Source organism: Onychomys torridus, chromosome 17, assembly GCF_903995425.1.
Source record: "Onychomys torridus chromosome 17, mOncTor1.1, whole genome shotgun sequence".
NCBI classification, from domain to species: Eukaryota; Metazoa; Chordata; class Mammalia; order Rodentia; family Cricetidae; genus Onychomys; species Onychomys torridus.
This window is the reverse complement of record NC_050459.1, coordinates 8,379,718-8,395,195: the sequence shown is the minus strand read 5'-3', so window position 1 is coordinate 8,395,195 and position 15,478 is coordinate 8,379,718. Positions and strand designations below refer to the sequence as shown.

General features: G+C 51.7%; 2 protein-coding genes across 5 annotated transcripts in view; one reads left to right on the top strand and one right to left on the bottom strand.

The window, feature by feature from the left end:
- Col4a2 (collagen type IV alpha 2 chain) overlaps positions 1-13,609 on the bottom strand; it is a 140,465-nt gene extending 126,856 nt beyond the window's left edge. The window contains exons 1-3 of one of the 3 annotated variants that reach the window (XM_036166640.1): positions 13,320-13,609; positions 12,675-12,763; positions 12,496-12,550 (exon numbers count right to left, since the gene is read on the bottom strand). In XM_036166640.1, the coding sequence (XP_036022533.1) occupies positions 12,496-12,550; positions 12,675-12,718 (99 nt within the window). In that variant the 5' untranslated portion in view covers positions 12,719-12,763; positions 13,320-13,609. The other 2 variants (XM_036166639.1, XM_036166641.1) reach the window with 2 other exon arrangements.
- The window catches only part of Col4a1 (collagen type IV alpha 1 chain), a 120,532-nt gene continuing 118,390 nt past the window's right edge, over positions 13,337-15,478 (top strand). For both annotated transcript variants that reach the window (XR_004943010.1, XM_036166642.1), the window contains exon 1: positions 13,337-13,651. Coding sequence is in view for 1 of the 2 variants with exons in the window: in XM_036166642.1 (XP_036022535.1) it covers positions 13,568-13,651 (84 nt within the window). In the remaining variant the exon portion in view is untranslated. The remainder of the gene's footprint in view (positions 13,652-15,478) is intronic.

The window sequence follows — 15,478 nt, the reverse complement described above, 5'->3', positions numbered from 1 at the left end:
CCCAGGGCTGCCAGGGCCCTTGAGATCCTGTGTTTCAGGCTAGTTGTCCACATTGTGGTCCCCAAACTGTAGCATCGTTAGAGTCAGGAAAGCAAAGTCCCAGGCTGTACATTGACCTGTGAATGGGATGTGGAGAGGGGTTTGGACAGTATGCTTGCTCCTGCTGCATTGCCAGCCTCCAGCCAGGGTGAGGACTGTTTCTGGTTTGGTATTTTGTGCATCCAGGGAAGGACCCTGGCTCCTCTGGGCACTCTGGTTTTCCTTCTCATCAGGGGGCACACTGAATGGGATAAAGTGCCTTCTAGGGTAGGTCCCTTTGTTACATCCACACCATCAGCTTAGAGGATAAGTCTCAGAAAAAGTGAGTCTGGTCATCCCCATTAGGTGTGGTTGGGACAGTGATTGGCTTTCTAAGGTGTGTGTGTGTGTGTGTGTGTGTGTGTGTGTGTAGGTCAGATGTAGATGTCAGGAGCCCTTCTGAATTGTTTTCCATCTTATTGTCAGAGACAAAGGAATTTCCCTGATCCTGAAACACACAGATTTAGCTAGACTGGCTGGCCAGCTAGCCCCGAGTATCTGCTGTCTCCACTTCCCCAGCCCTGGGATTGCAGGAATGCAGACACCTTGGTTGGCTTTTTCTGTGGGCTCTGAGGTTTGAACTCAGGTCCTTGCGCTTGCATGGCAAGAACTTTAGAGATTCAGTCATCTCGCCAGCTTCCACTTCCCACATTCTCACCACTAATGAATGACCCTAAGGCTGAATTTCCAGCAGCATCAAGGATGCCATTGGGCAACCTCTGTGACTCCGAGGACAGAGCTCACTCAGCCCAGTGCGCTTACTGGCCATGTGCCCGCTCCCCTCTGGGTCTGCAGCTCAAGGAAAAAAATGCAGGCTATGAAATGGAAATACTTTGGCACACTATCTTGCAGTTGAAGCATATTTTGCATTAGCTTGACTCTGCAGATAAGCCAATGTCTGCCTACCCCAGTAGTTTTGAACATGGCAATTCAAATCAAGTAGAACCAATGGAGAAGAATGTCCCTGGCTGGCTCTGAGCGCACATTTTTGATGGACATGCTTTTGGCACTCAGCACACAGATTAGCACTGTGATTCTAAACAAAAGGCCCCAGCCATTTGGGTTCTGCCCAGGACACATCTTTGCCCTTTCTTTTCCTCTGGTACCTTCTGAGTCAGGCTTCACCACCGTGCCAGACACTGACTGGACACAGGGTGTCTCTTTTCCTACCTACACCAAGTCCCCAGGCCCCATGGCTAGGACAGGACCCTCTTTTCTTGGACTTATCTGCTCAGCCTCCATCGTAGGTAGCAGGGGCTGAGAGAAATCTTGTTCTCACAGCATCATGGCCACAATTCCTTCAAACCCCAGGCTTCCCACTGCAGAGACTAGGGATAGTAATTTCATGTTGTATGTTTCAAAAAGTTTTAAAAAGGAAAGCCCATGACGATGGTGGTGGGGGGTGTGGGGGAGGGGGTGGAGGGATGGGGGCACCCTCTCCTGCCCATGAGCCCCCAGGCAACAGGAATGGGGTCACTTTCAGATGAACACCGTGTCTGTCTGTATGAGATGTGTGAATCACATCCTAAGTGTTTTAAGTCTTTTAACTGATGAAATGTGTACAGGAACAAGGCTCTAAAAAGGTGAGAGGTCATGAAGGCTGGCTTCTGTCTATCCTTAGTGATTCGAGGTTAATTTAACCTAATGAAGAGGAAACCCTGATGAGAAGACAGAGATATTGTCTGGCCCGTGGGCAAGCCAGAGCAGGGAGAGCCTGAGGTGTGGTAGCAGTCCTCCTTGAAGGATCCATGGGAAAGACAAAAAAGGCAATTTTAAAAATCGGTCTGTCCGTCCGTCAGTCAGTCAGTCAGTCTGTCTGTCACCCCTCTGTTAAAGACATAGACTTTGAGTGGTTTTACTCCCTTGCTTTCCTAGGGAATGGAAGCAGCTAGCCCAGAGGTCAGACGTCACTCAAGAGAATCAAACCACGGCTGTGTCAAGTATTACTGCAGTTCAGCTGTCCCTCACCACAGAACTTTCTGACAAGATTCATTCTCATGGGTTTGTTTGGTTTTTCCAGTGCCTGGGATGGAACCCAGGGTCTCCTGCATGCCAGGTAAGTGCTCCACCACTGAGCTGTAGCTCTAGCCTGCTTTTTGCCTTTTTATTTTGAGACAAGATCTACCATGTCATCCAGGCTAGCACTGAATTCACTCTGTCGCTCAGGCAAGCCTTGGACTTAGGATACTCCCTGCCTCGTCTTCCAAGTAACTCGAACTACAGGCTTTCAACACAAGAGAGGTTCAACTCTACTCTTAATTGCTTATACTTCCTAAGTAAAGAATTTTGGATTCAAAAAGAAAAAAACACACACCAAAAAACAAAAAGCCAACTTCAAGAGCCAGCATGAGTAATCTGACTTCCTTCCCCTTCCAGAGCGAAACAGCTCATTCATTTCTAGAACGTCAAATTCCAATCAGGTGAGATGCAGATAACAGCCTGCTCTTGTTGGAGAGCTCAGGAGCCACAGAAGGGAAGAACACCCCGGCCAATGAGGGCCAAAGTGCACCGGGGTCCAGGGGCTCACTGGCTCAAGAGTGGAAGTAACCTGGGCCCAGTGGCTCTTACCACCTTGGATGGTGGGATAGGTAGGACTTGTGCCAGCTCCTGGCTTGTCTGGCAGAAAGAGACCATGGTGGATCAGCAGAACCTCCAGGTTGGTCAGAAGAGAAGCAACTGAAGCCAGGGCCTCTGGTAATGGCTAGAAACACTCTTCTCTTCCTATGTCCCAGTGTCCAGATGTGGATAAGCACACCCAACTAAGTGTGACAGCAGAAGATGCTGCCAAAAAACCCAGAGAGGGCCAGACCTGGGCCTCGGCGTTCCTTGTGTTGTAGGAAGAGGGAGGAGGCCAGACAGTTAGATGTGGGAAATCCTGTCAAAGCTGGGGTCCCCTCTGGGGTGGGGTGGGGCACTGGCTCTGGTGGGAACTGGCAGCGGAAGGTGGCTGCAGACAGGAAAGGAGTGTATCCTGGCTTACTCAGTTATGACTTGTCTACTTGTGACAGCGAAGAAAGTCAGGGAAGGAGGCATGACCCTGGGAGATGCCCGTGGCTGGCCTTTTACCAGAGGGCCAGATGCTTCTGATAGAGCTATAGACGATGTGAAGGCACTTCAATCTAAAAGCTAGTGCTGTTAGGATATGCTATGGAGGGAATTTCTATTCTCTTGTTTTTCTCCTTTTTTTATTTATCATATTTGTGTTTTAATTTTACACATCAGCCATGGATTCCCCTGTCCTCCCACAAAACTCTTTTTTTTTTTAAAAAATTATTTATTTTTATGTGCATTGACATTTTTGCCTGCACGTGTAGTTTGAGCAAGGGTGCTGGATCACAGACAGTTGTGAGCGGTCATGTGGGTGCTGAGAATTGAACCCAGGTCCTCTGGAAGAGCAGGCAGTGCTCTTAACCACTGAGCCATCTCTCCAGCCGAATTTCTATTCTTTAAACAAGATTCTAGTTGCTTCTTTGTCTCACACTCTGCCAGACCAGGTCCCGCGAGCTTTCTCTCATAATCACATTACACTTGGATCTTGAAGTGATTTGAATCCAACGGTCTTTGTTATAAGCCTTTCATTTGTCCTGAAAGTAATTTAGCTGTACCTTGACTTAACTTTAATGAATAATAATAATAATGATAAAGATTTCCCCTTTGCTGGTATTTCTTAGAGGAAATGGAAGTAACTGTCTAGAGGCATTGGCGACGTGTCTAGAGCAGCCCCTACCAGCACTGGGTGACTTGTGTACTGGCTCAGGTTCTGGGTCACCACAACAGTGACCTAACAAGGGACATGCAGATGCAGTGCTGCACGGTTTCCATGCCCCAGACACTGAGAGAATGGGCAGGAATCCTCACCCACTCTAGACTTCCTGGTTAAGATGGCGGGCTAGGGGGCTGCTTCTCTGTAAGCAGGCAAGAGAGAAAGGGGTAGTAAGAAAAAAAAGGGCTTCATCCCAAAGACAGAAATGGGTGAAGGAAGAAAAAGGTAGAAAAGAGGGTCCAGATGAACGATGGGCTGTGCAGTTCCCTGGCTTTGAGAAGGAAAACTGAGGCCACTTCCAAAAGGGAAACAGCCCTAGGCTCACGATAGGCCCAAAGCCTCCACAACCGCAGACCCAGTTATGAGTAGTTGTGAGATGATGATCTTTTGGTAGACCGGTCAGTAGATGAGAGGTATCCTATTTTGTCAAAGTCTCGGGACTGAGTAAAGGCTCGGAGAGGCAGCTGTCGAGAGCAGACAGGCCAGACACTGACAAACTGAAGGGTGTAGGCCCATGGGACAGGCTCAGCCTGGGAAGTGCATAGGCTTTTAAATATATCTCTGTATCTTGAATGGTTTAAGGATGCTGACACTGCAGTAGTTTGTGGCGCCCTTGCTGAGTGGTACCTGGGACTGAATCTTCAAGAGCAATCTGCTTGGAAAGAAGATCTCTCAACCGAGAAGAGGGAGGCAAACAGACATAGAAACCACAGCACAGAAAGGCAGGAAACAGAAGAGCTAGATGACAACGCTCTTCCAAGACCATAACTCAGTCACAGAACACAAAGATACTGAAGTAAGTAAAATCCCAAATGATGATTTCCAGAATGTTCTGGTAAAAATGGTCACTGGCCCAAGAGCCAGCCCAAGCAGATTTTAACCCAGAACCTAGAGGAGAAAGTCATCCAAATGGATGAAAGAAGTGAAAAAAAAGTTACACATGGAAAAAAACGTCATCAGTGAAAGACCCCCAAAGACCACCAGAAAACTCTTACATCTCATGAGCGCTTTTGGCAAGCCAGTAGCCGGATACAAGATCATTAGCTTTACTGTCTAGCAATAACAAAGTCACCGAGGAAGGAATTGGGACAGGTCGGGGGTATGCCCTCTTTAACCCCTTCAATACCTGCAGAAAACACCTGCGAATAAAGTAGCCAGGGAGGCAAAAGGCTGCCGCAATGCAAGCTTTAGGGTATGAATGAAAGATACAGGATGAAAAGCTCTCTCATGCTCACAGAGAAGTAATTACTGGGAGGTCAGTGTGGACTCATCATCCCTGGCATCGAAGGGAGGGACAGAGGTTTAGAATGGACCAGTTCTGGGTCCCTGGATCCTACCCATCCTTGGGACTGTTCTGCCCTCTCTGCCTCAGTTGGTCCCTCAGTGTCAGTGGCTGGAACCAGGCTTAGCACCCGCCGCCTGAAACACCAGCAATGCTGAGCTTTCCACTGGCTCAGGAATACCAGTGGCTGGAAGTATCTTCAGGGTTCACATTCTTTGTGGGGTCTCTCTCTCTCTCTCTCTCTCTCTCTCTCTCTCTCTCTCTCTCTCTCTGTCTCCTGGGGCCAGTGCCACCATGGGTGAGGAATGGGGAGGATGGGGTCACAGAGGGAATGAGTCTTTGTGTCTTTAAATGATTGCACCCTGGGCCCAGCCAGAGCCTTCAAAGGCCATGTTTGTGACCCTGTGAGCCTGCGCCCCCTTCTCTCACAGGGCCCCCGTAACCCTGCATCAAGTTCAACATACAGAGAAGAAGCAGTACTCAGTGGCCCTGCCAGTCACTGGGTAATGGCTCCATGGAATTCAAAACACAATTTCTCTAATTCCCATGTGGGAGATCACCAAAATGGGCAGAAGCAGCAAAATAGGAATTTTATGGGTGGAGTCCAAACAATCCCTAGGAAAAAATGCAAATGTCCACAGGCACATGCCCAACTCCCAACAGCGGCTTCATCCAGTGGATGTAACATTTAATTTGGGGAGGGAGGATGCAGTGAGGAGAAACATTTTGGTGTAATCTTTCACTGATTTTTGTCTAAGTAGAGTCTTCACCCAAAAGATGTTTTTAAGTAATGGTAACTACATTCACCCTCACTCATTTCCAGGCAATCTCCACTTCTTCTAGGCCTCACTATGTTTCTGGCTTCAGAGCACATACTCCAGTGGGGTGCCCACACTTGAACATAGATGTAGGGTCACTGGAGGTGAAGAGAGCGTGTCTGGGCAGAAAAGGAGATGATTGGTGCAGAACACATTCAGTGTCTGCTTCTTTCCCTCTTTTTCATTATAAACGGTCACAGGAGGTCATTTCAACACAGCATGTGACACCCTTTGACTACGTCCCCTTCCTCACCATTCATTACCCTCTCTGGGCTTTGGCTTTTGAGACAGCGTTTTGCTTATGTTGCCCAATCTGACCTCAGACTCTTCACCCTCCTTTTCCAGGCTTCCAAGAACTAGGGTTACAAGCTGAGCTTGCCTTCCCAGCCCTGTGAGGATTAGGACTGATACCCTAAAATTATGCAACTCCAAGAATGGTTTGGAATCCTACCTTCAGTTAGACTCTTCAATGGGTCCCATTTCTGGGTGAGCACAGGTATCTGGTCTTTGTTGAGCAAGGTCTAATAGGAAGGGGGCAATAGTGTCTTTGGACTTGAGTGAGCAGCACACACAGGAATGCACAGGGCAAATGTGTCAGGGTGGGGCAGAGGCTGTACCATCCCCGCTGCTGCCCTCTGGTTATCAGCAGCAGAGTGGAGACGGGTCAATGTGCCAGGCCTGTCACTGACCGAGTTCCCCAAGGGCTACCTGAAACAGAGGCAGTGGCCACTGGGTGATCCCACACAGAGGCCTGTGCCATGCAGGGGTGTGTGTGTGTGTGTGTGTGTGTGTGTGTGTGTGTGTGTGTGTGTGTGTGTTGGGCATGCGTGAAGGAGTGGTTGGGGATTCAGGGTGTCCTGGGTACACCACTGCTTCTCCAGTAGTAATCCTTATCTCCTGTGGGATCGGGCGTGGAGCCCTCCTGTTCTCCACAGTGAGGACACTGACCGGATGGAGGCTGAGTGTAGTCCTGCTGCCCTGTGGGGAGGTTTCTGCTCTCTTAGGGGCAGTACAACTGTTCGACGCAGTCATTCTGCCTCAAGTCCAAGAAACAATCGAGCAGCCATTTTCCCTTCCCAGCTGGAAGGAACTGTTTCTTCAAACTCCTCTCCCATCGACACAGAATCCTTTTGTGACCCAGATGTGTGCCCCACTCCCCAAGCCAAGGGAATTGTGGACGTCAGCTGGGCTCTCCCCCGTCCATCCTGACACTGTTCAGGGCATGGCTCAGCCCCAAACAGCTCTTATTTCAGATTCTAGTCACAAGTCCAAGGTTGCCTTTCCATGGAACCCACTGGGGTTCCTCTGTTCCTTCTCTGGGTCTAAGGGGACAGCACAGAGGCTCCACACTCTCTATGGATGCACCCCCAGCCTCCAGAAACCTCCACCGCTACTGTTGGGGAGCTGCCACGCTAGCCTTGGGAGATTTCAGGGGAGCTTCACCGCCAGTCACATGATGGGTCAATTCACTGGTCATGGGTGATCCCTGTTTCTGGGTCCCTCTCTTAGAGGTGGGGATGAAAGTCTCAAACTCTAGAGCTGTGTGGGTCCTTCAGGAGACCAGAACCCATATTCCAGCTCCCTGTAGGGGCAGCTGTATCAGTCAGTCAGTCAGTCAGTCAGTCAGTCAGTCAGTCATGACAAAGGACACTGATCACAGGTGTGCCCTACGATAAGGGGAACAAATGCTACGTGCATTCTACCTCACCACCCTGCAGGGAGGGGAGCCTCCTGCTGCCCACCTGGAGGCTCTCTGGGAGAGGAAACTCCCACCCAGCCAGTGGACAAATCTCTTGGAGGCACAGGGCCGCCCTGCCATGTTTCCTAAGTCAGCAGAGTGACTTGCACTCACTGGAGGGGGAACAGCCCCGTATTTCTTTGACCTTGGCACGTCTGTTGGCCACTGAAACATGATGGACTCATGACTGAGGTTTCACTAGCTGCTAAAAACTCCTAAGACCTGGGCATGGTGGTGCATGACTTTAATCTCAGCACTCAGCACTCCGAAGGCAGAGGCAGGATGGTCTTTGTGAGCTAAAGGCTCTTAAACATCACCAGCATCACCAGCATCACCAACATCACCAACATCACCAGCATCACCAACATCACCAACATCACCAGCAGCACCAGCAGCACCATCACCAGCATCACCAACATCACCAACATCATCACCACCACCACCACCACCACCACCACCACCACCACCACCACCACCAAAACACCCAAGAGTTTCAATTATCTGTATTCTAAAATAGTTAACACAGGCAGAAAAATTGCAATGACAGGGTAGGTTCCTGTATACCCTCCACCCAGACAGGATGACAAGCTAACACTTTACAAACATTTGTACATTTCTCAAAAGGAAGAACATTAGCATATCCAGTTGATTTCAGCGAAGTTTTTCACTAATGTGGCTTTTCTGTGCCAGGACCCACTTGGGGTGGCACACTACATTTGAGGCTATGTATGATGTACAGGAAAGCACACTGCTCTAAAAATCAGGCCCAGCCAGTGTGGCAGAACAGGCCTTAGCAGAGCAGGGAGCTGCCTGGAGCCAAAGACAGGAGGCCCCCACCCCCAAGATGAACAGATTAGAGTTCACCAGGGAAGCCCTGGCTACTTATTGTCCTTTGAAATTTACCCTCTAACTACACCCACAGGACTTAGATACCCACAGAGTCCCTATAAGATTCCATATCATCTTATTCTTCGGTAGATTACTTAAACAAAAAACCTCATTGTCACCTGGAGAAGTCAGTGGGGACAAAGGCCACAGCCCTGTGATACTGTCATTTAATTGAAAAGATTGGCTGCTAGAAGAGTATCACTTATTTACTGGATTCCAGAAGCTTCTCCAAACACGACAGCAAAGGCCTCACGTCCAAGTTGCTATTGTGTTTCATGCTAGGGAGCCCTGACCTTCACCCATACCAAGTTTCCTCACCCCAGTGGGCATCTAAGCCCCAGGCCCATCCCCAAGTCTTCAACGTACCACAAGGCCTGGCAGAGGTGGGCAGCTCAGGCTACCCATAGTCTATCTCTGACTAGCCTGGGTTGTGGGGATCATCGCAGGAGCCTCCTCTCCCTCTGAGCTCCAGCAGCCAATTAGTGGCCATGCAGGAGGAAACACCTCTCTGCTTGGTTCTCAAGGCGAGGCAGCGCATGGCCGAGCTCAATTTACCTAACACCTCTCACGGAGTCCTAGCCAACAGCCTAAGCAGCAAAGCACCGGAGGTGGGTTTCAAAGCATTTTCTAGAACTCTCCAATCCTAGACACCCTCTGACAACCCCCCCAGTGGCTGCTTCCCCAGCAATGGCTTCCTCGCCGTGTGTCACCGCGCTGTTGGAAGGTAGCTGGGCTCTGTACTGACTTCCCCTCACTGAGCACACATGTTCCTCTCTTCTCCCCAGACCTACAACTGCAGCCCTTTTGAGTTTTATTTTTCTTTTGCTTCAAACATCTTTGCTTTTCTGTTCTGGAACTCTGCCCTTGAATTTCACCTTTTCTCCCTTTCTGGTTCTATTTCCCCAGACAGGGCTGGAGCCCTTTCCTGACCATGCTCTCTCTTCTGCTCACATTTCCTACCCTTCTCTAAGCACGTGGGCTACTGGAGGAGATCTAAGTTCTCAGAGAAGGTGACTTCCAAGGCTCCAGAGGGCTGGAAATGCTCATGGCTCCATTATACCAACAGAGAACTCTCACAGTGACTTCCTCTTCTTAGGGGTCCAGGTTTCACACAAAGGGATCAAAGCCTCGGGGAAGTGGGAACACATTGTCCTTCTCAGTCTCCAGACTGACCAGCTCCCTTCACAGTCCTATGAAGTGGGCACTAGTCCCCAAGTCCCTATGACTCAAACATACATGGAACCTGGGAGTGCCCACAGTAGGCTGCAGCTGCTCATCCAGTTGGGGTCATTACTCAGACAGCCTGCCTTGAAGGATTCTGGGATGGGAACCCCTTTATGACTCAAACTTTGCTCTCAGGATGGGCATTTGGAAGTTTTTCTGGCCTTGTATTCACATTTGGGAGCCTTCAGAAGTGACTATGTGGATCCTGAGTTGCATAGGCAAACATCTGGGTCCACACTGGGCCCTAAGTTTCTTTCCCTTCCTCTGTGCTCCTGGTCTCCAGAGGAGCAAAGGGAGACCCCCACCCCCACTTCCCAGAAGTCAGTGTTTGAGCTTTACTGTTTGCCCAAGGTCAAGACCAAGGAAAGTTCCCATATGAGAAGACCCAAAGATAAGCCTCAGAGGCATCCTTACTATTGACTTAGGCACCCAGGAGGCTGGGTGTGGTGGCGAGGTGCCTGGCTCCCATACTCTTAGCCATTTACAAAAGAAAGATCCCAGGCATGCTATTTGTACTTTGGGCCTCCCTCCACCACTCCCCAACCCCCCCCCCCACCCCGCACCTGCAATATGGGCAGGAGAGTTACCCACGTGGAGGTTATTTTCCTGGAGGCTTTGATGTACTCACGTACACAAATTGGTATACAAGGAGCATTCATCAAATAATTACCCATTCTCTTCACTAACTATTCGGCCCAAAGCACAAGAAGATACAACCGGGGGTCCTATTTAGTGAACTGACCCACCCCAGGAAGATTGCGGATACCAAAAACAATGGAACAGGACCACACAGTCATGCAAACCAAGAGGAGAGGAGCAGAGCTCCTGCACCGGTAAGAATTTCACGCACAGCATTTAGGATCAAGGAATTGGGGCACAGATACGAGCTGTGGAAAGGCCAGTGGTCGGCAGAAGCTTAGAAGTAGATCAATGCGCTGTTGACCATAACTAATGACACGCTGTTTCAGGCACACAGATCACATGACTGTGGGAAAGCCATCGCAGGGTCCGCCTACTGTATTTGCACATTTAGAATCTAAAGTCTGGAGGAGAATGAAACCAGTACGCACAAGACCTCAGCTCATGTGAACAGACCAGGATTCCCAAAGTTTTCTGTGTCTTGAGATTGCAGGGTTCCAGAAAGCACCTCAGAAAGTCCTGCCGGAAGGTCTGAGACAGGCGTCTGGGATCTGAGTTTTTGTAAAGCCTTCCTAGGCAATTTGGCTTCGATGAGAAGTATGTATTCTTGGTCAAATCCAAGGGTAGGAGGGCCAAAGACACTGAGGTGGGTTTGTAGCATGGAAAAGGATATTGAAGGCATGGAGCTGTGTTGTCTATGCGGGGAACATGGCCCTGGTGACAAGCTCAGATATTCTGGGAAGTGTGGAATACACCAAGGCTTGGAGTCATGAGATGAGGGCAGGGCTGTGTAAAATGCCTTTCCATAGCAAGCCCTTTCTCGGGGGTTTTACAAATAACACCCAGTAAGGTCTTCACCTCAAGAGTGAAGACTCGTAGCTGGGCAGTGGCTCCGGGGCCAGGGCCGTGGGAGTCAGCACACTGCCTGGCACTTTCTAGGAACTTGGGTGTAAGTGTCCTATGGATCCTGGCCAAGTGGGAGTCACGCATGAGGGCCCACAGGTAATGGCTGTCCTAACGTTTAGGGTTTGCTCTTAAGGACTGGGGCAGGAAGGAGATAGCTCAAGCAAGGCCTCTCAGGACTCTGGCTGGCCAAAGCCTGGTCAGAGCTTTCTCTTTCTCCTCATGCTGGGCCCTGGGTCCCAGCGTAGCAGAAAGCAACTGTTTGGTGGGACCAGTTCCCACTTGCTGCAAGCCTGCGAATCACTGATGGTTCGAGCTGGTGAAGGATGGGAAAGGAGGCAGGGCAGACCTCCTTCCCCCAGCATGTGCTGGCTCCAGACAGAGTGCACTGGTGTCCCCAACCCCTATCTAGGCACCTGTGCTACACAGACAGGACACCTGGCCTGGGCCCTCAGTTTTCATGCCCCTTTTAAACACCACTCCCCAGGAGGAGACCCTCCACAGGGGTGTCACCAGGACCCAGCTCTGTAAAGATTGGCTACATAATGTGGAAGCTCCCAGTGCTTCCTCGAGTCTAAAGGCAATTCTGGCAGGCCTGCCTTGGTCGTGGAAAGAGCAACCGGTGTGGTGTATAAACTGATCGCAGATGCCTTGGACCACAGGCCTCCCTCTGGCCTGTAGCTCTTGAGGGCCTACTCAAGATTTGGGAGAAACCGCGGTTTCTAGCCCATTGTTCCTAACAACGTTAAAGGAGGAGGTTGCCTCCTCCTTGCTCCGCCCTCCCCGGAGTCTCATATTTAAGCGAGAAGCTCTCTGCCCACCGCAGTGCCTGGACACGACCGCTGAGTTTCTGGAAACCCTTTGCTCCCAACCCCCTTCATCCGTGCGCCTCATGGCCTAGTGACAGACATTCCTCCCTTGCTGCTAAGGCCCAAGCTTGGCAGCAAACAGTGCCTGAGGCTACGTTTTAATTATTAGCTCCCGAGAGAGGGCCGACGCCTGTGTTGCACGAGATGTGCGGCTGGCGGACACAATAGACACACCTACACGCGCACGCACACTCAAGTGGGCTCGGCGTGCTAGTCTTCCATGAGGCTTCGCGAGCGTCCAAACCCCTCGCAGGCGCAGAACCCCAAGCGCGTGGAGTTCGAGGTGTACTTACCGCCAAGACGCTCTGAGCCAGAAGCCCCACTGTCACAGTCGCCAGCAGCAGCCACCTACACCGGAGAGGGAGGGAGGGTGGGAGGGCGACATGAACGTGCGGGCCCCAACTTGTCAACTCCTCAAAGTTGCATGCAAGTCCCCCCCTGCACCCAGGAGACCAGGCAGAAGGTGACTTACCCTCGCAGGGCAGGGCCGGACACTGAGAACTTCACTCGGTCCATGATCCCAGTCTCACAGCTCTAGGCTCGGCTCGGTCCCCTCCTAACCTGAAGGCAAGAGACAAAGCAGGTTAGCAAGGGTTGCAGCGGTGCGGTCCCCTCTGTTTCCTTGCGGGCTGACCAAAGTCCCGTCGCATCAAGAAACAGAAAAAGGGGTACTCGTCTCCGTAGGCCCCTGGTTGGAGTCACTTAGCCCATGCAGCGCCATCCCCATTCCTCCATCTCCTTCCCATTCCGATCCAAGGGAGCGCGCGGCCTCTGCCTGCCCGCCGCGCTCCAAGTCCGAGACTTGAGGCCTGGGTCTAGGCGCCTCCCGGGGGTCGCTCTCACCTAAGGGTCCTGCGTCAGGAGTTGCTGCCCGCGCTCATGGGCCCCTGCAGAAGCGCTGGCCCGCGGCACACCAGCGGCCAGGCCCTCCCGGCTCTGCTCCGTGGGTGCCGGCCTCCCGGCCCCAGCGTCCCTGGCCGGTGCTTGGCCGAGATTAGGGAGCCAAGGGACTAAGGGGACCCGGGCGCGGGAGGAGCTGGGTGAGGAGCGCAGAGCCCTGGCGTTCCCACTCTCAGCGACACCAAGTCCCGAGCTGCGCGCAGCCTCCGCCTCTTACCCGCGCCGCAGGGTCCTCCCCTTGGAGACGCCGCCCGCGCACCGCCGAGGGGAGGGGGCAGCGCCAACAAATTGGGGAGCTCCTCCGGCCGCGCGCTCAGGTCTCTGCTCAGAGCCGCCGCACCCGGGACGGTGTGCAGGGCTCACACCCGGGCCCTCGGAGACTGAGCTGCTCGCCGCAGCCCCCGGGAGCCGGGCTGCCGTTCCCTGCCGTCCCCGTTGGTCCCCCGCCGCCCCGGGCGCGCCACCATGGGGCCCCGGTTCAGCGTCTGGCTTCTCCTGCTGCTCGTCGCCCTTCTGCTCCACGAGGAGCGCAGCCGGGCCGCTGCGAAGGTGAGTCCCTTGCGGGCTTCGCTCCCCAGCCTCCCGTCCTGCACCCCCCGCACTCCGCGAGGCCTCTTTGTCCCGCGCCCGGCGCGGACAACCCACCCGGCCCTCAAGGGTGTCCCGGGTGGCACGGCCAGGTGTAATCTTCCTGCGGGTCTCCGCTCATGGTCCCTGTGGGCTGCGATCGCGCATCCATTACGGGAACCTCCTTTGTTACGGGCTGGGTACGGGAGAGTTAGGACTGAAGCTTAGAGCGCACCCGCGGTGGGGTGAGGGTGCCGGGGAGTCAGGGAGATTTGAACCCTCACCGCCGAGGCGCTCAGCAGCGGGGAGCGCGAGTGGGTCTGGGCTGGAAGGGTGGGCACGCACACCCCACGCCGCTCAGAGTCCCACACACATGTGCAAGGGGAACCGCTTTGGGCGTGTTTCTGGTTGTTTGGAAGACTCTGATGGTTGAGGCCGAACAGCTCTGGGCCGTTTGCCTGGAAACATCTGTATTTTTTGCTTTCCCACGGCTTTTGTGTAGCCTACGGCACGCTTGAGGACAGATGCGAGCTCTTCTACGCATCCTAAAAGTCACCTCCTCGACTCTTGCCTTTTATGAGTGTGTGCCTGAAAATTATAACCACATTTAGACTTGAGTGTGAAACCAAAGAGAAACTCCATCGCATTGTTCCCTGCGCAAATTGTTTTTTTAGTTTTTGTTTCCTCTGGGGCTGTGCTTGGCCGGGAGGGCGCTGGGAGAGGTTTGCAGGAGCCAGACTTCCAGCGCTGGAGGAGCCCGGCCAGACTTTCTGCCTTCGCCTCTAGAGAATACACTTCAGCTGCTGCTGTGACAGCCATACAGGCCCAAAGGCCACAAGGTGTGGCTTCTCAACAGTTTGCCTTCCCCCTCAAATGCCTAACAATGATGTTTGCTACTTACAGGGCCCTTCCAATTAAAACAAAAACAAAAGCAAAAACAACAACAAAACCTGTTTAATTCTGCATTTTTTTTCCTTTTAAGAATTTCACCTCTTTTGTGCAGGACCGATACTGATCAACTCTACTATAAATTATTAACTGTTACATACTAGAATAAACTGGTAATATGTACTCAGGTTTCTTAATTGAGTTTTGCCTCCCTGGTGGCAGCTTCTTCATTGGTTACTGAAGAAGGACGATTACATCAGCGACCAACTTCAGAGAGTTCCCTCGGGTCCAGGTCTCTCCCTTCACCACAGGTGGTTGTTTAACTACCCTTTCTTGAGGTGGTGAGGGTAGTTTCTCAAAAGAACAGGCTTGCTGGGCTGGGCCTATAGTTGGTACAGGCTTATAGTTCTTGCTACTTGGAGACTGAGGCAGGAGGATCTCAAGTTCAAGGCCAGCCTGGGCTACAGAGTGAATTTATGGCAGCCCAGGCAGATTCTTGAGACCCTCCCTAAAAAGAAAAAGTAAAAAGAGGCCTATGGATGTAGCTCCATGGTTAAGTGCTTGCCTACCATGTGACCTGGTTTAGACCCCAAGGTGGAAAATATTGACCAAAAGACAGTGCTTCTAAGAGGACCAGGTTAGGTCACTGTAATGGAAAAGCACGAGCCGCTGTTTAGATTTAGATTTTTCTGGATGATAGTGTTAGCAAAGCTAACTGTAAGAGCTAACTTTTCAGAGACTGAGAACTTTAAAAAGAATGAGTCAGCCACACAAACTCCTGATGTCACTTGAAAAATCAAAGGAACTAATGCTGAGGTTTGAGACTGCTTTACTTCCTATTAATTGTTCCGTATGACCAGGTACACTCCTGGCCACTGGATCTGCACTGTTCCTCAGGCTGCCTTGAAGTATCTGAAGCAA